At 47.0% G+C, this 25,454-nt stretch overlaps 2 protein-coding genes across 12 annotated transcripts in view; both read right to left on the minus strand.

The window, feature by feature from the left end:
* FBF1 (Fas binding factor 1) overlaps positions 1-16,887 on the minus strand; it is a 40,774-nt gene extending 23,887 nt beyond the window's left edge. For 2 of the 6 annotated variants that reach the window (XM_089771941.1, XM_089771945.1), the window contains exons 1-15: positions 16,753-16,884; positions 14,401-14,521; positions 13,962-13,989; positions 12,266-12,307; positions 11,823-11,913; positions 11,209-11,269; positions 10,022-10,072; positions 8,889-9,033; positions 7,618-7,701; positions 5,801-5,920; positions 4,892-5,045; positions 3,731-3,864; positions 2,291-2,393; positions 1,734-2,177; positions 413-490 (exon numbers count right to left, since the gene is read on the minus strand). In XM_089771941.1, coding sequence (XP_089628067.1) covers positions 413-490; positions 1,734-2,177; positions 2,291-2,393; positions 3,731-3,864; positions 4,892-5,045; positions 5,801-5,920; positions 7,618-7,701; positions 8,889-9,033; positions 10,022-10,072; positions 11,209-11,269; positions 11,823-11,913; positions 12,266-12,307; positions 13,962-13,989; positions 14,401-14,403 — 1,538 coding nt within the window. In that variant the 5' untranslated portion in view covers positions 14,404-14,521; positions 16,753-16,884. Of the gene's footprint in view, positions 1-412; positions 491-1,733; positions 2,178-2,290; positions 2,394-3,730; positions 3,865-4,891; positions 5,046-5,800; positions 5,921-7,617; positions 7,702-8,888; positions 9,034-10,021; positions 10,073-11,208; positions 11,270-11,822; positions 11,914-12,265; positions 12,308-13,961; positions 13,990-14,400; positions 14,522-16,455; positions 16,690-16,712; positions 16,733-16,752 lie in introns of those variants that run through there. The other 4 variants (XR_016347567.1, XM_089771944.1, XM_089771942.1 and 1 more) reach the window with 4 other exon arrangements.
* A 1,937-nt stretch (positions 16,888-18,824) lies between these two features.
* ACOX1 (acyl-CoA oxidase 1) overlaps positions 18,825-25,454 on the minus strand; it is a 46,337-nt gene continuing 39,707 nt past the window's right edge. For 4 of the 6 annotated variants that reach the window (XM_075903627.2, XM_075903633.2, XM_075903626.2 and 1 more), the window contains 3 exons: positions 24,197-24,340; positions 22,549-22,755; positions 18,825-21,043 (listed from right to left, as the gene is read on the minus strand). In XM_075903627.2, coding sequence (XP_075759742.1) covers positions 20,993-21,043; positions 22,549-22,755; positions 24,197-24,340 — 402 coding nt within the window. In that variant the 3' untranslated portion in view covers positions 18,825-20,992. Of the gene's footprint in view, positions 21,044-22,548; positions 22,756-24,196; positions 24,341-24,374; positions 24,565-24,828; positions 24,941-25,454 lie in introns of those variants that run through there. The other 2 variants (XM_075903629.2, XM_075903628.2) reach the window with 2 other exon arrangements.

The following is a 25,454-nucleotide window of genomic DNA, read 5'->3' on the forward strand; positions in this document are numbered from 1 at the left end:
ACACTGTATTTGTATTTTGTGAATTTGATTGTTTCTGGTCACCACGTCCAGCAAGATTTTGGAACCATAATTATTTAGACAGTTAACAGATCTCATCGTCTCAACAACTACTTTTTATTCATAGACTGGAAGAAGAAAACAAGTTTTCTGTTTTTTCAACTCCCAAAGTTAAAAGTTTCTTAACGCTGAGTGAATTAGTCATTGAACTGAACTTGTCAAATAAACTGAACTTGTCAAATAATCTAAAATACGCTCTCTCTCTGCATGTGCAGAAGAGGCTACACTGCTGTCAAAAGCTAGTTTAGTATTTCAACAAACTCTGGTTCCATGTGCTTAGCCAGTAACTTCCACCAGTTCAATGGTTTGGCTTTCTTTAAAAGTTGACAACAAACATTTACTTTTTAAGACATACCCTGAGTCTTCCATCCTGCTGGATTTATCTTCTGGGACAACAGATTGCGGAGGTTCTTTTGCAGAGGAAGCTGGTTGGCTGAAAACAAGTCATGTATAGGAAAGAGCAAAGAATCTTAGTATAAATTGACAGTAATGGGGCCACAATCCTCCAGTGTCAGCTCTACCCCAAAACAGTAAATGTTTCCCTTCAGTCAAAAGCCATCTCTTCTTTCTAAAAAAGCTATGGAAATATTCAGCATTCACTCGGTTTGAAACACTTAGGCCTGGTCTATACTACAGAGTTAGGTCAATGTAAGGTAGTTTAAGTCAACTTAATTCTGTAAACATCTACACTACAATGTTGTTCCTGCCAATGTTAGTTGCTCACTACGCTGACTTAAATCCACCTCCACAAGAGGTGTAGCGCTTAGTCTGACAGTGTCAATGCAGAAGCTGTGTTGCTTACATGAGATTGTTCCAGCTGTCAGCCCTGGGTGGCAGGGCTTCCCCTATACATGCCCTAGAACGGTGCAAGCACTCCTAGTGAGAATGTGCACTGCTGCCAGGCTACAGTGGACATACAAAACTGTTTAATTATCGCAGTGGCTATATGTCAATGTAATTTAAGTTGACTTAATTTTGCAGAGTAGATGTGCCCTTAATTGCAAAGACTGAAGGAGCAAATGCACACAAGAGTAAACTGTGAGTGTACCCTACCAAGATACTTCATTTTTGTCCTATGGGCTCTTCCTATTTCTAGCCATCAATTCTGCTTTGGGCAGCACAAGTCATAGCCAATATTTTCTCATCTTTAACCCTAAGTTCACAAAGATTTTGCCTGGGAATTTCCTTGTTTTTTTTAAATAATTTTTTTATGCTTACATTACCATAGTGACTAGGCTCATATAACTGAAAAATAGTTGAGGGAGTTTGCTTGTAACTTACAACTGAACAGCAAGAGTTACTGAATCAGAAAAAGGCAGAAAATAGAATTGGTTTGAATTCTTGGCAGCTTCTAGATCAGAGCCAGACTTACAGCAGTCAATCACTGAAGCGTTTACCCAGTTACAAGTGCAACTTGCATGTTGTTCATTGCAGCTGAAATAAAAGGCAGCACAGGCTGGACTACACATTGGCCTGAAAGCCCCACACTACTATCCCGATTCTATTTCTGTAGCTAGGGCAAGTACACAAAAATAGTCACACTTGGCTGCCTAAAGTGAGATCCTTAAAAATGGCCCAATTTTCAGGGGTGCTGAGCACTAGCGACTTCTGGTGAAGCCAGTGGGAGCTGCAGGAGTTCTGCACCTCTGAAAAGCAGGCCACCAGCATGTCTTTACCTGGTGACAGTGATGGGGTCCACCTTGCCGTCCTGTTGCAGGGAGTCTGAGGGGCCAGCCCCTTTCTCCTTGACCTTCCCTTGCACCTGGGATTTCTTTCGAGACAAGGCATTACTCAGCCAGCTATCCTCCTCCTCCTCCAGCGCTCTGGGTTTAGCTGCTGCTTCCTCGGCAGCTGACTTTGTCCTAGGAAGGAGCTGGCTAGCTGGGCTGGGCCGCCTGGTGGCTGGGGGGCTGAATGGTGTATTCAAAGGGGTTGCTGCAGAACTATCTTTGGTGGCATCTCTGGCTGAAGATGGAGGCTCCAAGTCGATAAAGTCCTCATCTTTCAAGCCCAGCCAGTCAGCGCCAGTCTTACTGCCTCGCATGGGGCTCGTGTTAGCTGGAGTGGTCGGTTTGGATCGTTGGTCCATTTTAAGTTCATTGATATTTTCTGCTGAAAACCTGCAATGGGGAAGAGAGACACAAACAGGAGAGCGCTGGGACTTTGGCAGTTCCTGGTTTTGAGGCAGCACACCCAGTGGTTAGTGCAGCAGATATTATATATGTACACACACCTGACAGACTGTCGCCTTGACTGTCGGCCCTCGGGGGTGGAGGCCAGGGTGGGCTGGTAGGCACCAAAGGTGAAATCCTCATTGTCCCAAATGTCTTCCTTATCTGTTTAGACAAGTGGAAACCAAAGGAAGACCCAAACCGGCAAGCACACACTCACATGTTCTCACTTTTGTAATTTCATATGGGTGTTTGACTGCAATTAGCTTAGGCCCTGCCTATGCTAGAAAAGTTGGCTGGTCTAGCTATACTGGTATTTCTATGCTGAAAAACACTCTGTGAGAGAACATAACCCTCACTCTGGTAATCGTCTTTGTTGTCTTGTAAGGTATAATTTGAAAACTCAATTTGCAGGTCAATATTGTCTTGATAAAATAGGCATAGCAACATTGTATATTAAGTTATCAGATTTTCCTGTAACATGGTATTAACACATTTCCAAACTGAGGTTAGCATTTAGGCAGTAAACAGGCATCAAGCAGGAAGAGAGACAAAGGGAATTCAAACAAGTGGGGAAAACCAGTAGGGAGTATCCTTACAGATAAACACTGACTCTCAGTTGGAAATGTTTTCTAAGAGGGGGACTGACGCTATGAAAGAAAGAAAAAGCATCCACAGGTACTCTCTCCTCTCTGTTCATAAGTTCATCACAAGAGAAGGGACAAAGGAAGCAGCCCTTAAACGAAAGAAGAGGTGCTGACCTAAGAAGTTTGGCTAATAAGACTGTTGCGAGCATGCGGTGAGAAACACTTTGTTTTAAATTTAACATAGGCTGTTCAGTTAGGTACTCATCCCATTTTATCTTTATTTTTCATTTCTGAATGTTATGGCTCATGACTTGTATTCACTTAAAATCTCTCTCTTGGTAGTTAATAATACATTTGTTTTACTGTTTAATCTAAGCCAGCGTGTTTAAATAGAAGTGACAGAAGAACTAAAAGATAATACCCCAGCTTATTATTCAAAATCTTAACTAACTTATATTGTTCAGGAGATGGCTGGCAGCACAGGACATACATTTCTGGGGCAAAATTGAAGACTAGGAGACTTGAGATCACCCTGTACTACACCCAAGCCTGATATGAGTCAAGGTGCGGCTGTCTGGCTGCAGCTCACAGACATAGCTGGGAGGAACTTACATGCCGATGAGCACTCCAGACTGGAGGCAAGAGCAGCAAAGCAATATGACAAGCACTCCAGGTAAGAGCGTAGGAGTGACACAGCTATTCATTGGATTGCACTCTGGGAAGGTCACACCCTCCCAGTGTGAATGCAAACATACATTCATGAAAGTGCTTTTACTGGAATAGCTCATACAGTTTTCCCTTTTATGCTGGCATAGCTATGTCTATACTAGGGCTTCTACCAGTATAGCAATGTTGCAAAAAACTGTCATCCCCCACAATGTTGCTAAACCAGCAAGAGCTTCTGGTCTTACTCACTGGTCTGTTGTTGGTACTTTTTATCCAGTTTGAACTCCTTGCGTTCTCCTGTGGCTGGTCGCGCCAAGAGTTTGGCTGTGGTCCCACTTCCCAACAACTCATCCAGCTTGGTGCGGGCAGGGCGGGGCTCTTGCCTGCCAGAGAGCAGAAAGAGTTACAAGTCACTAGTCCAGGGGTGGAAATCACTGAAGGGCTGTCTGTCTCTCTCTGCAGGCAAACAAGGCTCACTCAGGAGCTGGTGTGGGAGCAGCTGGCATGACTCTCTAGCACTTCTCTGTACAAATCTGATCTGCTTCTGATTTTTTGAATACCTATATAGCCCTTATAGTTGCAAGGAAATATTTCCAAGGCTGACCCATTGCAAGACAGCCTGAATGACTCCGCACCCAGCTTGCCTAAACAATGGCTCTAAAGGGTAAAAACTGCTCCTGCGCATCTCCACAGGGTATTATTTATACCAGAAGTTCTTTGGGGCAGGGACTATCCTTCTGTGCTGGCACAGTGGGATTCGAGGCCATCAGGAGTGAGGTTCCCAGGCGCGATCGCAAAGCAAATAATTAACGATCACCACAGTTGAAATGGGATCAAAGTTAAAGTTTCATCACTGATTGTTTTAGTAGATCTGTCCAGCTACACTGTGGGACTGATCAGAACTTCTGTACTGTGCCCCTCCTTGTCCAGTCCCACTTTGTCGAGGGCTTTGGTCACATCTGCATGACAAGAGCCACAACGGCACTTGTAGTGCTGTCACTACATTGCTTGAGCACAGATGCTTCCTACACTGGGGGAAGGGATTTGCCATTAAAGTAGCTTAAAAGGCAGTAACTAGGTCTAGGTCTAGGAGGGGTTAGGTCAACCTAACCACAGTGCTCAGGGCAAAATTCTTCACAGCCCTGAGTGACACTGCTAGGTCGATCTAATTTTTAAGAGCAGACCCAGCCTTTGAGACCATTCTAGTGATATAGAATAGTCACAGCAGTGATTCAGCTCAGGTGATTCATGCCTTCCATGGTCATACAGATGTAGAGTAACAGAGGACTTGTAATCCTCTTCTGCTTCTTCTCAATCCAAGGCACTTAATGACTGAAATCCAGTGAGACTATCTCATGAGTCATTCTGTACTTTATTTCTGCAACCTTTTATTTCCTAGCAACTCCTTACTCCTCTCCCTTCCTCTCTTGCTTCAGCTCGCCCCTCGGACTCTGTCCAAACCCCAGCGCATCCATCAGGTCATCCCCATCATCTTCAAATGTCAACTCTTCCCTCCTCCGCATGGGGGTGACAGTGTGGCCAGGGGCCGACGAGAGAGACATCCCTGTGAATAGAATGAAGATTTTCCTTAGCAGAGACCACTCACTTTACAGCACTAGTTTAAACAATGTATGGTACCCATCAGGATCTTTCACACAATCACCTGTAAATGGTTCTTTTGCAGCCAAACTTCAAAGCATGGGAAGCAACAAAGCATCACTGCGCTGCTTTGCTGCACACACGCTGTATTTTTAATTGCATCGTTTGATGAATTTGGTGACCATTAACAAGGAGAGATTTTTTAGCACTCGTTAGCACTGGGGATATTACAGGCTCTCTACCCTGCTCTGCAGGACTCCTGCTAACCCAGTCTGCTCCCAGCTCTGCCCACTCATCTCAGACCTGCAGCAGTCCTGGCTTTTCCAGACTTTGGTTCCACTCTCTCATCTCAGCCCTGAATTGCAGCATTCCCGCTATCCAAGTTTTGGATGTTCCCCTCTGGTCCAACCATTCTACCTCCAGGATTGACCTGTCCTGAGCCACCTCAGAGGTACCAAATATTCCTTGATTAAAAATCCACTGGGATGAGACTAAAGTTAGAAATTAGTCCCAAGTCCACAGAGGCAAAAGGTCAGGTCATTATTCCAGTGTCTGCACTGTTGACAGTGAGAATGCCTGATAGCCAGGAGTCCCAATACAACTGACACATCATTGATGAAAGAGGTGGGGAAAGCAGAATGTTCACACTACTGAAGCAAACAACAGAACAGCCCGAAACATGTTCAGTTCAGGGAGTATAATTCTAGCATGACCACATACCTTTCTCTTTGGCTGGTCCAGTATGTCTTTCAGGGCTACTTTTGGTGCCTGTTGAAGGCAACTTCTTAGCAGCATCTTCCTCCTCATCAGATAAAAGCCCTGCCAAAGGATCATCTAAATCTAGCAATCAGCCCAGGGGAATAAAAGGGGAAACAACAATTGGGATTTGGAAACAGTCCAGCTCCAAGAAGACAATCTGTTAAGAGCTAAATATCAAGACCATCATCTCTAACTGGGGGTTCTGTATGAGCCAGATCTTGCTCCTGTTGGGAGTCACTGGCAATATTCAGTGAATCTTTGTGTTTGTATTGGTGCTTAAGAGCAAATTCCTCATAGGGATACCTGGAGTTGCAGGTTGAGCTATATTTTCATTGGGAAAGACAGTTTAGACTATTTTTGCCATACAATCTTGGATCTTTCCTATGACTTCACTGTTGATGCCATGAGAATTTGGATGTTCTAAAAATGCCTATTCTTTGGATGGCAGCTTCCATTGGAGATAAAACAGAGCTGTGAATACAGATTCTGCCAGGAACCATTTACACTTGAATCTCTCTGGATTTGGGTAACCTCCAGTGTCTAAATTTGTACATATTCATGATTTTCTATCCAGTGTTTTTCCCATAAGGGATCATTTATAGGGTTGACATCGCTTAAGATCTGGTCCTCTCCTAGCACTTGCACTGTCCAGGTATTAAAATGCAATGAGACGACCAATTCTCACACTATCTCAGAGCCACAGACAGCTGTCTATTGGTCTGATCCAAAGCCCAGTGAAGTCACTGGGATTCTTTCCACTGATTTCAGTAGACCCTAGAACAGGGAGCATAGGCTCCTGGTTAAAGAATGGGACTAGAAAACCAGAAGATGTGGATTCTATTTCCAGGACTGTGAGCTTAGGCTTCTATACCTCAGTTTCACTGTCAATACATCTGGTATAATATCAGTCTAACTTGGGGAAGGGGAGTTTAAACGATCAATGCTCATCAAGCACTATACTTCTGTAAAACTTTCTATACAAATTACTCAGTGTGTTATAGAGGTCACCATTTAAAAAGGCATGTGACAATATAACCCTAAATACAGCACACTCAGGAGTCCTATCCGAAGACCAGAACCCACCCACACACCCCACTACAGGATTTTTTTAAAACCAGAATTCCTATTCTCCTATGTGGTTGCTTTTTAGGCTCATCTTTGTCACCAGTTGAGTAAAGAGAAATGGAAGAGAAGAAAGTAAAAGGAAGAAGAAAGAACTGAATTCAAAGTCACACCCCCACATTCCTTTATCTCTATGGCATGTTTTTGTGTGTGTGTTACCATGGCAAACAGTTGTAGGGTATTTTCCACCATATGTTCTCCCTCAGAAACATTTGGCAGCAAGATTTTAATGCTGGAGAGTGGTGCCTCGAGGACATGCACAGCTGTTTTGGATTCCCACATTGCCCCATTTTGCCTCAACTCTGACCTGTATAGAACATGATCGGGCACAAGGAGGTACTCGGTGTTCATGGCTCATGTGGTCCTTGGATTCTCTACCAGATCAGATTACCAGTCCTGGTTATTATTTTTGTGCTATAGATGCATTAGAACCCACAGCAGAAGATCAGCAACTCATTCCACACAGGTCCCCCTTGCGATACTTTGAGCTGGAGGAGGTTTAGACTGGTGATCTAGACGTGAAAGGTCTGCACCATATTACCCATCAACTTTTCCAGCAAACTTATCCTTAAAGGAGATGAAGATCTACTAGTTTCCCATTCAAGATTTAAGCAGTGAGAGCTGAGTGTGCATAAGTGTATCCACCCAAGTCCTACCTTTGAAAGAAAACTTCCTGTACTGCCGCTGCAGGGTGGTGGGTGTGGAGAGAGGTTTCTTTTCATTTCCAGTGGCAGATTCCCCTACAAAATCCATCACATGGACGGTTTGAAGACAGACAGGCAAAACCCTTGTACTTTCCATGCTCACCCCCATATGGCAAAAATAATCTATCCAGAATCAATACAGGGTTAACATTTCCAGCCGGGGAACCTATTTTACTCTCTGCAGCAACCTGAGAGCACATACATTAAGGTACAGTTCAAGGCTTGGAACAGCTTAGGAGACTGCTCCTCCCACCAAAATCTCCCCTCTGGTGGGGTTCTGATCCTGATCCTTACTTTGTAAATGGCCCCTTTATAACCAGTGAGGCCAAAAACCTGGCCACCAATTTGGGTAACATTTTACTATGGGTCTGAATTCTGCAACTCCAGTTTGTCTCTCATTATAATTCATGCTTCCCACTCTCTTCTACAGTAGTCAGCAGCCATACTGCTCGAAGGGGACCCATGTCACATCAATTTGAAACAGACTCTGTTTGGGAGCAGCCCAGCCATAAGAGGCTGGATATCACTGTCCATGTAGCTTTATGAGGAGTGGTTCCAGGCCTGGCTAATGCCACCTGTGGTGCTACAATGTGATAAATAGCCACTTTCATCATGAATGCACGTGTACAGTGCCACGGTCTACAGGTCCCAGAGAGCCGTGCTCCATTCCACCTGGGCAGCCTGTCTGACTGGATCAGAGAGAACGGCCTACTCTACTAGGACATGTTCACATGGAGTCGCACTGGCTTCTGAAGAGGATAACAGCTGCAGTGTCATGAGAATAAGGTGCAGGACAGGAAGCCTCTGGACAGAAGACTGCATGGCCTTTGGCTGGGCAAAGTTTGGGTGCCCCCAGTTTCATGGTATGTAAGTGAGCAGCACAGGAAGGGTCTAGGTAGGGAATTGTCACTTTTTTGTTATAATATTGCTGAGCAGCCATGGCCCAGGCACCCATCCCCCATGGTAGGCACTGTACAAACACATCCCAAAACTATATTTTAAATGTTCACAAATATGAGCCACTGATCATATTTTAAGGCCTCGGTGCCGGTGTAAAACAGACAAAAATCCAGCTTTGGTCATAGGAAAGTCCCTGTTCCTGAGCATATCCTAGAATCAACTATTTAAAGCCCCAGAATGCAAAAGCTTTATTCAAAGTCCTTTTAAAATGAGTCAGGCTGAGTATAAAGGAAGCACTAGCAGAGGGCTAGCCCATCACACACCTCTCTCAGCAGTTGTTAGTTTCCCTGCAGGTTTTGCTTGGACTCCTTGGGAGTCAAGTTTCTCTGATCCCTTTGCTGTTGTCTTCCCAGCCCCAGAGCTCGACTTCTTTATGCCTAGGAGATCAGCCTCCATGTCATCCATATCCTGGAAAAGAACATACATGGCAGCATGTGAACCGAGTTGATGCCCTAGCGCTCAGACAGCAGAGCATGCAGAGAGAGTTTTGTTTTGACATGATAGTCCTGAACACGTGAACATGGACACATAAACTAAACATGGGCGGAAACCTCTCTTATCTGCTGGCCTGGCCTGGTGTTCTCTGGGCCAAGTTGGCTGCTCTAGAAGGATTTACCTACACCATAGCCAGTGGCCCTTCATCCCAAACCTGGCTCTCAATCCAGCTCTAGACTAATCACTTACCAGGGAAGCATAGGGAGCAGACCTCCAGTTCAGGGTCCTATACCTGCCCAACCTGCACTGTTCACCGTGGGTGGCTACAGGGAGTGGCAAAGCATATGTCAACTCCAGGAAATGTCCTGGCCTCCCTATTTTCCAATACTTGCCAGTGGGAAGGTTTTTAACTAGGTGTGGCTTGGAAATTTTTAAAGGGGAAAAAGATAAACTGAGGCCTGATGCTATAAGCCTTTTGCATACACAAAGTTCATTGCCACGTCTCAGAGCACTGATCTAAAGAGCTCATAGCAAACGAGGACTCAGCATGGGTTTCTGTGAAGAAAAGCTATTGGAGGAAGAGGTTACAGTTAAACACTGGTTAAAAGAAACCAGGATCCAGACCAAGGGCAGGTCTATCCAGCAATCAGAGATGTGACTACAGCATAGACACTCACACCCAAGTTAGCTTTGACCCAGCCAGCATGCGTAACAAGAACAGTGAAGTGGTGGGGGCACAGGTAGCAGCAAGGACTGTATAAGCCTTTCTGGGTTTCAATGTATGTACACAAGCTGTTAGCTAGCTAGATTAGAGCTAGCCTGGGTACATCTACATGTGCTGCAGTCTCCCCTTTCACTGCAGTGTAGACATATCCCAAGAAAGACAAGCCTGAGGTTAGTTCTAGCATGTCACAGCCTCAGTCAGTGCACTTCAGAGACCAGTGATATTTCATTCGCTTACCTTCAGGGTCTCCAGCAAAGCTTGTGGGTCTACATCTGAGAGGTCAGATCCCTGCATGCACAGTAAGGAGAAATGAGATTACAGTAGCATGCAGGCAGAAGCATGTAGCATCAGAGGAGGCTCAAGAAAGCCCAATGCACAGAAAAGGCATGTTTTTATTTTGCTTACACATTGTCAATTGCCTTGACACACTTTGTTAAATGCCATTTATTCTATATCTTGTCCAAAGGGAAACGACCCAGCAAGTAAATCAAACACGCCCTCCTGTTTGCATCTCATATAAACGACCAGAAACTAGATCAGGACCCCAGGAGTCATGACTTCTGCGTTCCATTCCTGACTCTGTCACTGATTCCCTGTGATCCTGGGCCAGTCACTTAATCTCTCTGCACCTGAGCTTTCCTCATGTGTCACACGGGGGCAAAAATCACACACAGTTCTTCACAGTGCTATGAGGCCTATTTCAGTCCTGTTTGTAAAATGCTTTGGATGTCTTCTCAGGCGTGGGTATTTTTCAATCCACTGGGAAAATGTCTGTTTGAAAAACCCTTCAACCAAGGAACTTTGCTTTTTAGCTGAAATCTGGCTGTGATTGGTGGAAGTGCCACTATTCTAGGAAGAAAGTCTTGATTTTTGCTTTATCACCAGAAAGAGAAACATTGATGGTATTGCAATTAACACCCAGCAAACAAAATAAGTCTCCTCACCAATGCTCTGCACCAACTAGGATGTTTTCTTCTCATTCTCTCACCATCTATGCAAGCATCCATTTTACAACAACTACGCTACATGGGTTCCCAGCAGGGGGGCGTGCCCCCCCGGGGTGTGTGTGTGTGTCTGTGTGAAGAAATTCCAGGGGGAGCACGAGGCGACCCAGCCCCTGTCCCCATCAAGTTTTGCTGCCCTGGTCAGTTCCTTTTTTTTTTGGTCAACAAGTTTTGCTACTATTTTTGGGGGCAGGGAGGCGAGGGCTTTTCAAAAATCAAAAAGGAGGCATGATGCCGAAAAGTTTGGGAATCTTTACTAGAGGGACATCCAAATAAGATCTTCCATCTATGAGACTGTTAGAATTAAATGAATCTCTGCTGGCTTCAGTGAAATTACAGCAGGGCTGAATTTCTGTGTGTTCAGTAGGAACCTCTCCTGACTCACATAATCCACCTCAGCCCACCCAGGCCTTAGTTTACCTCTGCTCCTGCATCTTCCTCAGCAGCCATCTTGCTGAAGACACCACCTTCCAAAATGGACCTGACACAGAAGCAGGAGGATTAGGAACTACACTGCTACTTGCCGTACAATTTCCCAAGAAAGGAGGCCAGGTGGGAGGCTGTCTGCAGTCCAAGGGTGGAACATGTCTCGCTCTCAGTTGGAGAAGACTGGGAGATGTCCCTGCAGTGAGGGTGTTATTCTGACCCTTACTCAAGGAGATTACATAGTTATGCTAGTGCTAGGATGGCTATTTCTTCAGACTGAGCTAGGCACTGTCTTCAGTAATACCTGCATAACCTTCTTAAACGGGGTCCTCTTATTTCACTAGGCTGGTACCAGTGTAACTGAGGGCAGAATGTACCTATAAGAGGGATGGAGATTTGAAAGCCAATGGGATATGGGCACCAAACTCCTAGTTGTGCTTTGGAAAAATCTCCCCCTAAAGCAATAATTGTAATGTCCAAAAATACATGGCTAGTACCAAGAAGAGAAACACAGTTCATGGCTGAGGATTTCCTGGGGTGCATGAATACCAGCAACTAGCAAGGTCTCCCTCTTCAGTCTCTAAATTGGGTGATTCAGACCTACTCACTTTTTGCTGGTCCTGGAGACGATTTCCCTGGATCTCCCTCCGCTGCCCCCAGAGAGCTGGGAAGGCTTGTTGGATTTAATGGGGATTTCATCTAGAAGAAATGGAGAATATGGAACTTGCTCCAGCTTGGATCCAAAAGCTGTGGATCAAATACCACCCCATCGCTATTGCCCTCGCCCCGACATCCATGTCAGCTGAGAAGCCAAGTACTGAATGGATTGCGTGGAAACTGCACGTCCTTTTCGCTCTTGGAGGGGGTCCCGAGAGGACAGGGTTGATGCACCATGGCAGGGAAAGCTTGTGCTGCCACAGCCAACGCTGTAGCTTCTCTACAGGTAAAGAGAAGGCTTCATTCTCTGAGGATGCCAAGCCAGCACTTCTCACCAGCTCTGCATTCACATGGGAAAAAGCTTATTTTTCGATGTTAGTGAAAGAGCATTTACCGTCGTCTCCCAAGAGGTCACTGAACACGTCATGGATGGAACCTAGAAGAAAACAGAGCAAGGCCTTCCCATCAGGGGAGTTGGGCAACATGTGGGTAAAAAAGCCGTTGTTTGTACATTCAGATAGCACCTGGGCTAACATACGACACGCGTGCCATAAGTGGCACACAAAATGACTTTTTGTGGTACATGCAGCATGGCAGAGGGGCCAGGCAGTGTGGCCCAACAAGTGGAATGGGAAGCATGACCCTGCTCTTGGCGCCGCATCCCTGGGGTGTGCAGTTCCTGGGAGCTAAGGGGTTATCCCCCCCCCCCCTTACTCCTACTGTAAGCTCTGCCTCCTGCTCCAGGGGGTGGGACTGGGGCTGATCTGCAGATCAAGGTGGCACAGCCAGTCATTTGCTGCTGCCGTCTTCATGGGGTGCCAGGGCCCAGGTTAAGCCGCAGGCAGGGAGACCCTTCCCCAGCACCCTTCTGCCTCCAGCCCCAGGCCAGGTGCAGCCCTGGAGCTGCAGCCTGCAGGTGAGGGGAGAGCAAAAGGGCTGGGCTTGGCAGGGAAGTGACTCTGCCCCCCGGTCCCTCCGCACCCCAAAGCTGCTCCTGCAGATCTGAGAGTCCCAGCGCTGCTGTCCTGCCAGTGTGTACGCTGGGGGCACAGGTATGTTGGGGCAGCAGGACAGTGAAGGAAGATGCCGGGGCAAAATGGGAGGAAGTAGGGCTTGCACTGAGTGGGATGGGGAAAGTTAAAACTTGGCACACCACTTCTGAAATGTTGCCGACCCCTGGTCTATCCAAAAGCCTCCAAATGCAAGGAAAAAAGTTTGGTCATACACATCATCAGCATAAGATCCTGGGGCCTCCTAGTCAGCCTAAAGATGATGGATGAAAAGTTGGTCCCATTGAAATCAATGGCAAAATTCCCAGAGACTTCAATGAGGCCAGATTTTCAGCCATTACCCTGAGAACGTGAAAGAGCTTGGCCCACATGGGGCTCTCAATAGAGAAGTTTGCTCTCACTTGGGCAATGTAAGGGATTTCTTTCTTTATTGGATTTGCAAGATCCCCTAACCCCCAATTATTCAGTTGCTGGACACATGCAGAGATTAAAGTAATCTAATGAGGCTTTCATTCTAAAATATGGCTCAGAAAACCAGAAGCTGTTCTGTACCCTGTGGCAGCATACAATGGTGGGAGATGAACTTGGACATATTAACAAGGAACTGAAGCTGATGGGGAATTATCAACTTCAACCTGTTCTTTCCCTCTCAAGGGAGGGGAAACATGCCCCTATATATGAGAGAGGGTGCCTGATTTAAGAGGCAGCTGAATCTCACTGCTGATTCAGCAATGACCTAACACAAGCAATACTAATACACAGGCCTCGACAAACCGCTGTTTCTACTCGCCCGTGATGAGTAGATTTCAGCCAGTCACTCTGTGTGCCCCATTCACCGGCACTGTGCGCATGAGCAGTACCGGTCTGGCGCATGTGCGGTGCGGGGCTGGCGAGGAGCTCCCGCCGCAGTTTGTTGAGCCCTGCTAATACATTGCACATTCATATCTTGGAAACAAGGATCCCAAAGCCAGTAGCATAACTGTGAACGTGTCACTGACACCTCAGCGTTGGCTATTTCCACCCCACCTCTTTTAAACAGCCCAAAGTGTAGTGTCATGAGAAATACACAAGTACACATACCTTTTAAACCTTTCTTGGGTAGTGCAGCCTAACCAAAAAAAAAAAAGTTTCCATTGTTACAAGAATAAAAGCACTAAAAGCAAGAGTTGTCATCTAACCTGTACTTTTAATGCAAGATGTTAATTCTTTGCATCACAGAACTGAAGTTCAGAGAACTCATGGGCCACATTCATCCCACATCTGTCACATCACAATTCCCACCGTGAACTCTGGGTTGCCCATCTAGGAAGTCAGACTCCTCTGTACAACCCCAGACAACACTAGAAATCCTTCACAATGGAGTCTGCAGTGGGTAGATTACTGTAGAAGAGGATTTACTAACAAGCCCTACCAACACACAAGATCATATTCATTTGAGTATGCCACATGAATGAAACCAAAGTGATCCTGTTCTAGATGACATGAGACTGCTATCCAGTGGTGTTTACTTTAGCCTTACCATTTCCTGGCTTCCAACAGTCCTCTTGCTCCAGTTATTTAGTTTATAAAAGTCATTCCGTCTTCACCTTCACATACTGGAGAATTGTTTAGTACAGCACTCATATATAGTTGAGCCTCACCTAAAGAAAGGGAGAGTTAAAATTTCCTGATTCACTTTCATGTTCAATGGGAGCTTTGTGAAATGGAATTATTTTGCAATCTCTACATGGTATGTTTTCCACCCCTTTGCTTCCTTGGGAAAACCATAAATTGCTGTAAAGACATTAAAGTAATTAAGCCTTGAATAATACTCCTTCATGGTGGGTAAATGTGATTATCTCTGGTTTATGAAAGTACATTTAGGCCCAAAGAGAGTCAATGATTTTCCCATCTGCCTATCCTTCTGGATTGCTTGTTAGTGTGGTGGGTAAGTAAATCAAGTCAAATGACAAGCCAGAAGAAGAGCTGGGACACATCTTCTGCTGTGCCTAAACCCCAGAGTATCCTTCCTCTCACATTAAATGATGCAATTTTTGGACTATCTATAAAGAAAACATCTAATTGGAAGCCCCACGGGCACCTTGCCAGGATCAGGAAGGTCACACTAAATTTGTACATAATCAGCCCTGTTTTGACAGGAATAGGAATAGCCCATAGAACAGGGGTGGGGAACCTCAGGCCTGGGTCTCCCCCCCACACACACACATTCCGGCTTGCCTGGATTCAGCCCCTGAGGCTCAGGGGGCCCCACAACATTGGGGAACCTGCGCTGGTTCTCTATTCCCCCAGCTGCTAGAGGAGTCTAGTAGGCTGAACCCCCCTAGGCTTTGGAAGGGGAATATGGGGAGTGTCTTTTTCCTTCTCAATCAGGGGCCAGATCAGTGAGGGTTTGTTTATTTGTTTTTGCTTCTCACTTGTGTGCGGTCCCGACTGATTTTTCTGTGGGTCAGTGGCCTCTGACCCAAAAAAGGAACTCCACCCATGCCATAGATACTCCAGATCCGAGCATGCAACACTGTTTCTTGATTTGGTTGGTCCAGTAGTACAGAGACATGGACTGAAAAGACTGCAGGTCCCATCACGCAAGGCTCCTCAAAGCAAGCACATGCAGCCTTCAGCAGCAGCAGGCCCTGCTCAGCTCCATCTTGATTCACATAACCCTGAAACAAGGCTGTGGGCTTCAAGTACTACAGCTGCAGGTCCTTCAAGGAGCACAGCAGGTGCTTGGATTGAGATGGAGCAATGCATGCTGGGAGCTGGGATGTCCACAGATTGTCTCTAGGGTTACATCTAGACTGGCATGATTTTCCAGAAATGCTTTTAACAGAAAAGTTTTCTGTTAAAAGCATTTTTGGAACAGAGCATCTAGATTGGCACGGACGCTTTTCCGCAAAAACACTTTTTGCGGAAAAGCGTCCGTGGCCAATCTAGACACGCTTTTCCTCAAAAAAGCCCCGATCGCCATTTTTGCGATCGGGGCTTTTTTGCGGAAAACAAATCTCAGCTGTCTACACTGGTCCTTTTGCGCAAAAGGGACTTTTGCCCGAACGGGAGCAGCATAGTATTTCTGCAAAAAGCCCTGATTTCTTACAGTAGGAAGTCAGTGCTTTTGCGGAAATTCAAGCGGCCAGTGTAGACAGCTGGCAACTTTTTCCGGAAAAGCGGCTGATTTTCTGGAAAAACTGGCCAGTCTAGACACAGCCAAGGCGGCACTCAGAGCAGTGGGTTGTGCTCTTGTCTGTGACCTCTGTCCTCTTTCGTAAAGGCAGGTCCCCCCGACTGCATTTCGGTGACACTGCCTTGGAGTCACTATTGCTGCCATCCCACTCTGGAGTTAAAATCCACTGGCCAGCCGCAAGGAGCAACCTTCCCTGGTAAATGGAGGCATCGGGCTACCAAGGCATGAAAACGAGCGGGCGCGTTTCCAGCCCTGGGAGAGCTGCGCGCCAGGCCAGCGAGCTCTCCGAGTCTGCAGGCAGCCGGCTGCTGCCCAGGCGCCCCCATGCGCACCGGGCCTTTCAGGAACCTCGCGGGCAGCAATGGACCTGCCCCCCCTCGCGCTGGTGTCACTCACCCGGGCGGGGCGGGGCGCTCTGAGCAGCGCCAGAGGAAGGGCCCCCGGGGCACCCCCAGGTGGCGAGGGAAGAGCAGCCGGGGGGGGGGGCGGAGATAAAAGCGCCTTCGCCTTTAGCTCCAGGGGCTCGGGCACCGGCCGACTAGCCGGGGCCCCTCCCCCGGCTTTCACTGCCCCCCACCCCGGCCTGAGCCCTGGTTACCATGGCGCCCTGCCCGCCCAGGCCCCTCCCCCTCCCCGGATTTGATCCGTTGTACCGCCGCGCCCGGAGACAGGGGGCAACGCGTCAGCTCTCACCCTCCGGTTGCTGGGATCCCGCCCTGGAGCCGAGACCACAGGGGATCCCGGGAGCGGTAGTTCCCTGGCCAGCTCTCTACCTGGAGAGCCGCTCTGGGGCGGGGGAAGGAACTACATCTCCCAGCATTCGCTGGGCGGCCGGCACCGGGACAGGGAGGAGGAGGGAGCGGGTTAAGCTGCCGGGGCTTAGGAGCCCCTAGAGGGAGGGCGGACGTTGTGGGCTGCTCATCAGGGAGACTGGTCTGGCGCCCCGGCCTCCAAAACCATCCAGGCTGCGTGTTCCGCAGGTCTATGCGCTAGCTGGGGGGGTTGTGGGCATTGGGGGCCCCTTGGGTCCTTAAAGCCTTGGTCTGGTCTGGAGGAGGGAGGCACCTAAGTGCAAGGTCGGCAGCTGCACAGGGCAGGCGCTGAGAACTGGGAGGCACTAGTGCTGCACGGTTCGAGTATGCTCAGGCTGGGAATTGCTGCCTCTCCTAGGGTTAGTAGGTGCAGTGGTGTAAGGCTGTCCTGTTACTGGGCCCATGGCTAGTCAGAGACGTCACAGCCAACACCGAGTACTGGGGACCATTAAGATAGAACCCAAATGGGGTTCCCCGAAGTGAAAATAAGGATTCTGCATGAAAATTCCATTACAATAACATCTCATGACTTTAAAAAATTGTGATTTGTTTTTAAATGTGCAGTTAAACTAAATGTTGATCACATGACCTTGTTTATTATCCTTACTTATTTGTGGTCTACTTTTTCAGCTCCATATACAGGCAGTCCCCGAGTTACATGGATCCGACTTATGTCGGATCCCTACTTACAAATGGGGCTTTTCTCGCCGCGGAGGACACAGGCGGTGGGACCGCCCAGACACGCCGCGGTCCCTCCGCCCGCGTCCTCCGTGGCGAGAAAAGCCGCTCCGCGTCTCCCTGGTCTGCTGGGGGGGGGGGGGGGGGAGGTGCACCTAGTGCACCCCTCCCCCCCAGTGGACCAGGCTTTTCTCGCCACGGAGGACGTGGGCGGCGGGACCGCCAAGACATGCCGTGGTCCCGCCGCCCCCGTCCTCCGTGGCAAGAAAAGCCTGTTCTGCTGGGGGGGGGCGCAGCTAGTGCGCCCCCCCCCCCCCAGCAGACCAGGCTTTTCTTGCCGCTGGTCAGTTTCAGCAGCAGCTGAATCAGGATGCAACAACAGTGTGAAACTTGCAAAAAAAAAAGCAGCACAGCAAGCAAACATGGTTCTGGGATGCATTAACAGGAGTGTTGTGCACAAGACACGAGAAGGCATTCTTCCGCTCTACTCTATGCTGATTAGGCCTCACTTGGAGTATTGTGTCCAGTTCTGGTTGCCACATTTCAAGAAAGAGGTGAAAAAATTGGAGACGGTCCGGAGAAGAGCAACAAAAATAAAGATCTAGAAAACATGACCTATGAGGGAAGACTGAAAGAACTGGGCTTGTTTAGTTTAGAAAAGAGAAGACTGAGGGGGGGGGGGGGGGGACATGACAGCAATTTTCAAGTATCTAAAAAGGTGCTACAAGGAGGAGGGAGAAAAATTGTTCTCCTTGACCTCTGATGATAGGACAAGCAGTGGGCTTAAATTGCAGCAAGGGAGGTTTAGGTTGGACATTAGGAAAAACTTCCTGTCAGGGTGATTAAATACAAATAAATTGCCTAGGGAGGTTGTGGAATCTCCATCACTGGAGATATTTAAGAGCAGGTTGAACAGACATCTATCAGGGATGATCTAGATAGTGCTTGATCCTGCCGTGAGGGCAGGAGACTGGACTTGATCTCTACAGTCCTTCCAGTTCTAGTATTCTATGATTATGTATTTCAGTCCAGGTTTAATACAACGAGCTACCCTGTCTGGTTGAAGAGATTAATGCCAAAATGCCTCTGTGGAAATGCCCAAAGCTAGTGACTTTCATAACAGGGCACCAAAATAGAGACAGACCACAGGATTATCCTGAAGGAAGCACTTTAAACTCAAAGTTGCTGCTCTTCACTTGTTTTGGAAAAAGGATTTTGGTTAAGAGGACAAACAAACCTTTTTCTGGTTTTACAAACGATTACACAGAAAACTGATTAAAAGCTAAATCTTTAATCTGTTAATACAGAAAGCAATTGTGTCAGTCTCAATTCAGTATTAAAAGGGACATTAACATTTCAGAGAAAGCTCGTTGGAAGCTCTCAAAGAAAAATGCTGTAGTTGTTCCACTAGGACAGCAGTTCTCAAACTAAGGGGCTAGCCTCAACCTCCCAAAAGAGGTGCAACAATGTATCAAGCATTTTTTAGAGGGTTTTTCGGGAGAGAGGGGAACTCTAGTTGTTAGCCCTAAGTGACTAGGGCTTAGGCAGAAGGACACACTCAAGAGGCAGAGATAAAGGGAATAGCTGGAGCCTCACCATCCCGGCTTGGGCTTTTTTTTCCTCCCTTCCTCAGTCCCTCACCTGGAAATGGCAGGGCTCCAGCTGTCCGTCCCTCAGGGTGGCAGCAGCAGCACAGATCTTAAGGGTGGCAACGGGGCATTGTGTACTTCTGTGTTGTTGCTGGCACAGCACTGGGTGGCCAGCCTGCAGCTGTTCCTCTGCCTCCATAACTAGGTGGTATATATATTTGGGAGAGGGGGGTGCATAAACAACTACAGAGACAAAGGAGGAGGGCCTGATCAGTTAAGTTTGAGAACCACTGCACTAGAAGGTACTGCTCAAAGTTTCCATGAAACACCTGTTTGGATAAACATCACAGAGCAAGATCAGTGGGTCTAAGACCCCAAGACCCACACCAACCAATTTTTGCTTTCAAATAGTGGCAAGCACTGGTTTCACAATTGGTCAGCTTTGCAATTTCCACTAGCAATGGTGCTTTAGACAGCATACCTATATCTATGAGTGTTTGTAAAGTGCTTTGCAGATGTGAAGTACCATGGAAATAAAATTTAAAAAAATTAAAAAGATGACAGAATTCCCATTAATTTGCACATGGGTGAAATTTGCATATTTTTGGGGAGGTTTGAGTGGGGGAAATAGCATCACTGTTTTTTCTCTAAAGCTACCATTAGTTAAGAGCCTCAAACAGGGGAGGGTGCCTAGGATGGACATGGAATATGGCGGTATAAGGGAGACTGGCAGGTTGAAGGGAGAAAGGATGCAATCAATACCACAGCTAAAGTTCACTGAATGGTTTGACTGAGCTAGCGCTCCTGAAAGGAAAAGGAGTATAACTCCCAATTAGGGATGTTAAAAAGTGTGGGGCTTTTTTGGTAAATGTGTAACCTCAGCAGTTACGTGTTTACACACAAGGGCGAGGCAGCTCCATGGAAGCCGGTGCATATGGGGAGCTGGCAAAAGCTGACTCCCCACGAGCACCAGCTCTCACAGGGATGCCTGTCCCTCTCCCCTTGCATTGCTGCCTCTGATACAGGATAGGCCAGCTTCCTTTGAGCACTGACTCCCACTTGCTCCCTTTCCCTTTCCCTCCTTCCCCCCAGTGCTACCTCTGAGACATGGCAGGGAGAGAACTTGTGTGTAACTATTTAACAGTGCACCCGAACACATTCCTACTCCTAATTGCATCTGGAAGTTTCTGCTGCAGGGAGGGAGGTTCAGGCAGGGGGGCCTGATGTTATGGAAAGACAATGTTATGCTCAAGGAGACAGGAGTAATGAACTTTGAGAGAAGTGGATTAAAATGTAGAATATCACAGAGCTTTGATTAAGACCCAGTTTAAACCCTTGGATTCTGACCAGCTCACATAGGCATTCCTGTGCAAAGCAAGATGTAGGAGGATTCAGAAAGCAGCTGTGCATATGTGATGCATCATTGTGGCACAAGGGTGTCGGTGAGTAAAGTGTGGTTTTTAAGCAAGATAGCTGTTCATCAGCAGCTATTGCCTGAATTCAGTGAACTACTTAGTAGTAAAATCCTACTATGCTTTCCAAATGAACAACCTCTGCCGTTAGCAGGTTGACAAATGGAAGCTTTGCATGAATCTGTACAATATTCCACAATGCTTAAAAGGCTCATTTCTCAATTATTATAATTGCACTTTAAAAAACACATCCACGTCTTATGCACACACTCTAAATTCCCGCACCCTACCCTGTCAATATATAAAAGTGGGAAGAGATGCTACAATTATTTACTGTCCTATGGTTATTGGGATTTCAAAGATTTGATTCAGGTGCCTGAAGGAAAGGCAATGACATCCAATTTCTAAATTGGACAACTGTGTGTTTCTTAAAAAAACATTTTCACAGCTTGGCTTGCATTGGTTTCAGATGCTTGTGGAAAGACTCATGAACCTGTAGGGGAGAGGAAAAAAAGGATATTAGATCAAAATAATTTTTGTTTTAATTTTTAAAAAACACATTTTTTGATTCTGCAGGTTATTTATACAAATAGAAAGCCAGTGAGACAGCCACCTCTGCAGTGAAAGGTAGCAGTCAAACAGGGGAAATTTGTCCAGAACACAGGAACATAGGCTGTGTCCAGACTCAGGGGTTTTTTCGAAAAAAGTAGCCTTTTTTCGAAAAAACTTCACCTGCGTCTAGACTGCAGCCGCGTTCTTTCGAAATTAAATCGAAAGAACGTGGCTTTTCTTTTGACGGCGGTAAACCTCATTGCACGAGGAAGAACGCCTTCTTTCGAAAGTTCCTCTTTCGAAAGAAGGCGTTCTTGAATGTAAATAGGGCTTCTTCGAAAGAGAGCATCCAGACTCACTGGGTGCTTTCTTTCGAAAAAGCAAGCCGCTTTTTCGAAAGTTCCGCGTGCAGTCTAGACGCTCTCTTTCGAAAGAGGATTGCAGTCTAGACATAGCCATACTGCCTCCTGCAACTATTCTCACAAGAAGAGCCATGGAATCTTTCAAGTGTTTAAAAAATATTAACTCCCCACAGTGAACTATATGCTCTCAGTTGATCTTGGCAGAATGACCCTGCTGGGATTCCTAACAGTGTTTACAAGTTTGGCTTTAATCTCAGGTCTGAGATACCTAATTTACTGTGGACCTCATCACGGCAAGTAAAAGTGACAATATATTGGTAGGGTACTGTATTCTAGGAATGTTAAATTTAGAATAATTAACTAATCAAATAGTTGATGGGATTTCCATCAACTATTTGATTAGCCAATAAGGGTGCCTCTGCCTTTGATCTGTAGCAAGAGCCTGGGGCCAGCAGGGGACTGGCCCCATGCTCCCTATGGTGCCTGAGCCTTTTAAATGTACAAGAGCCCCAACAGGGCTCTTGTACATTTCAAAAGCAGAGGCCAGCAGAACCAGTGCAAGCAGATTGCTTTAGTTCCTGCTTGCACCGTTTCCCACTGTGCTTCTACCTCCCTCCCCCTATCCTGTGGAGATGGTGCTGGGGGAACTGACTTTTAAGACAGCTCCCCCCAGCACCGGCTCCTGCCCCTTCTCCCCAGTTGCTGCTTTTCTCCGATAGAGACAGCAAGGGGGGAAGCGACTAGAGGCATCACTAGTTGACTAGTCACTTACATCCCTATGGTATTCTATCCTGTTTACCAAGATGGAGAACTTTCCCTGGCTTGCAACCATACAGATCTCTGGTTTTTGTCTACTGCAGCTACAAACTGATTTAGAAATGCAGCAAATATTCTCAAAAATCTAGAGGACAACTGTCAGTTTCTTTTGTCATTACAAATAGCCACACTTTGTTTTAAGGCTTTTTATTTTCCCCCCAAATCTTCCAGAAGGGCTACTGTAGCTGTAGTTGCTTTAGGCTGAATCATTTGGCTCTAGGACAGGCAGAGTAGGAGTCAGCAGGGAGAAATAAGGGATCCTCCTTACCTCTGTTTTGTTTAGTGGGGATTTCTTTGCCCATTCAAACATATTCTCGTAGATATTGCCATCATACCGGCCAAGCACAGATCCAAGGTGATTATCATGAAAATCAAAGGCATCAACTAGTGCTACAGCATTGGGACGGATTGCAGCCAAGAGTTCCTTCACACGCTGGTACACCTGAGTAACCTGAGCATTGGTCAAAATGCCCGCCTGGAACAAAAGCCAAAGGACTTATCAGAACAGAATCTAATTACAGACATAAGATCTCATGGTTCTATGTGGAAGATCAGACTGCAGGTCAACTTTCCCCTACAAGGAAGGCCAGTTTGTCAAAACACTTTCCTCTTAGGGGATGCCAAAGAATTAAAGTGCTTCTATTTTAACCAACCAAAATCAAAAGTTCTCTCTGTTTTCATAGCTGTTTGGTAAATGCAGGAGGTGGCTATGAAAGACCATACTTATCAGTACAAACTTAAACCCCCCACTGTTTGTACAAATATGCTCTAGCACAGGGGTGAGCAAAAGGGCCTTCGCAGGCTGGATCTGGCCTGCCAAACGGGTGGATCTGGCTCACAGGGGCCCTGCCACTCCCCCACCCCCAGGCAGTTTCCTCCACCCAGAAGGAAGTCCCAGGCGCTCCTGACCGGGCTGGAGGAGGCTTTGCGTGCTTCCCCACCCCCAGGCCAATCAGGGCCTGGGAGTGGAGGAGTGCATGAAGTTTCCTCCACCCTGGCCCCGCCCTGTGAGGAGCACGCAGCACTTAGAAATGCCATGCACTCCTGGCAGGGTGGGAGAATACTTTGTGCGCTCCCCCGCCCCCAGGCCCTGATTGGCCTGCGGGTGGGGGAGCGTGCGAAGCCTCCTCCCGCCCTGCCAGGAGCGCATGGCACTTTTAAGCACTATATACTCCTCACAGGGCAAGGATAGGGTGGAGGAAACTTCGCACACTCCTCCTCCTCGCCCCTCCCAGGCCAATCAGAACCTGGGGACGGGAGTGTAGAAACTCTCCTCCTAGGCACCTAGCGGGAAGGGGCTGGCAGGCAAAGGCAGGGAACCGGGAAGTATCCCAGCCCCACCCCTTCTGCTTGAGGTCCCGCTCCCTCCAGTGCGGCCCGGAGCCACTTCAGAAATTTTTTGCCCACCCCTGCTCTTGCATCATAGGAGCTGATAGAGAAAAGTAGCTCGTCTTGTACCACTTGGATACTCTGACTGGAAAATATCTAGGTGAGAGATTTTTCAAGATCAAGCCCTTTTCTTCTTTACTTATCTATTAATGAGCACTTCCTACACTGGGGTGTGTACAGATTTATTGACTTATCACATTTGCATGACATCCATCTCTTATTACTCCCTGCTTGACAGTAAGCAGCCTATTAGTCAAAGACCAAAAAAAACCCCCAATTAAGCTAGTCTAAAGAGATGAGTCCTCAACCATAACCTAATGGCCATCCAACTCTGCCTTTGGAGGGCTGCAAGAGGAAGCTAATTCCAGAGCTCCATCTGAAATAGCTCTGCCTTGTGCCAGGTTTAACCCTGGAGCTCCCAAGCCTGAACAGCCCAGATAATTGCAGTTGTCTTCCATTTCACAGCAACTTCACACCAGAGCACACTGTAGCCCTTAAGATATGGGATACTGAACTGAGATACTGACCTGCAGGAAATCCCCTGTGTGTTTACTGATTCCATAGAGTGCATACAGGAGACACAGATTGCTCATCACAGCATGGACAGCTGCATCATTAATTTCTGAGAGCTGTGCTGTGAAGAGCTTCACCACCACATAATGACAGTGTGCCTGCAAAAGCAAACAAAAATCGTAGGGAATCCAAGGCCAGAAGCAGAAGCCAGGAAAATGTAGGGTTAAGATGATTCCAAAATATCTTACTATACCTATAAAAAAGATTCTCCTGTGTTAGAGAAAAGAAACTGCCCCCCCCAGTAAAAAAGTTTGGCCAGGCCGCTCTTGTTCTGCAGTACTCCTTGAGAGAAACCGGCCGCACTCTTCCTGCATACCATTGCCTTTAGAAAAAGGAAAGGTGTGAAAAGGGGAAAATAGCCTCAGACTCTCCCACCTGTCACCTTGGCATGAAAACTGCGGGGCTTACCTGGTTGCATGAAACCTGCAGAGTTTCAGCCCAACCCCTGGGACACAGACCCCCCCCCCCCACTTGGTGACCATTGGGCCATATATGGTAACACGCAAGCGCGGGAAAGTGATGTGCAGATTTGGGGATAAATACCCATCGCACAGTTCGCTCTAGGAGGTCTTCAAAACACACGTACCACCATGCGTGTGCCTTCTCGTATACTTCCAAGCGCTGCCAGCCTGATCAACCGACCAGCCACCTCCCCCGACTCTCGGGCGTAACCAAGACCTTCGCAACCGAACCAATATCTGTGAAATGTTCCGTGTGCTGTGTAAGTTGGTATGTATGATTTGATTTTTTCCTGTTGTATAAGCTTAGTGTTGTAGTTGTTTTTGGGTAGTACATAAGAGTTTGTAGTTATCACTGTTATTTTATTACTGTAGCTGGATATTTTAAGATTAGAGACTATTTCCCTTGCCATTCCCATCCTTATATCTGACACGTTTAACTAGAAATCATAGAATAAATAGAACAAATACTGTAAATTCATTATTAACATGGTCTATTAAAAATCTTAGAATAAATACTATAAATCCACCACTGTTGTAAATATTTTTTATTTGATAAAACGGTCCACCTGGTTCTGTCCTTCCCCCCTTGGGTATTCATCATCGGACCTGTGATTCTTGCGACATCCTGCATCCCACAGGAGCAAGCCATGCAGAGGGCTGGGGCTGCCCAGAGCCAGGCCCTCCTCTCCCCACCTTTTTCAGTGGCCAAGGAAAGCAGGGCCAGCACAGCTCCGGCCACCCCCTCCTCCAT

This window comes from Pelodiscus sinensis, chromosome 20 (genome assembly GCF_052426305.1).
Source record: "Pelodiscus sinensis isolate ZL-2025 chromosome 20, ASM5242630v1, whole genome shotgun sequence".
Lineage (NCBI taxonomy): Eukaryota > Metazoa > Chordata > Testudines > Trionychidae > Pelodiscus > Pelodiscus sinensis.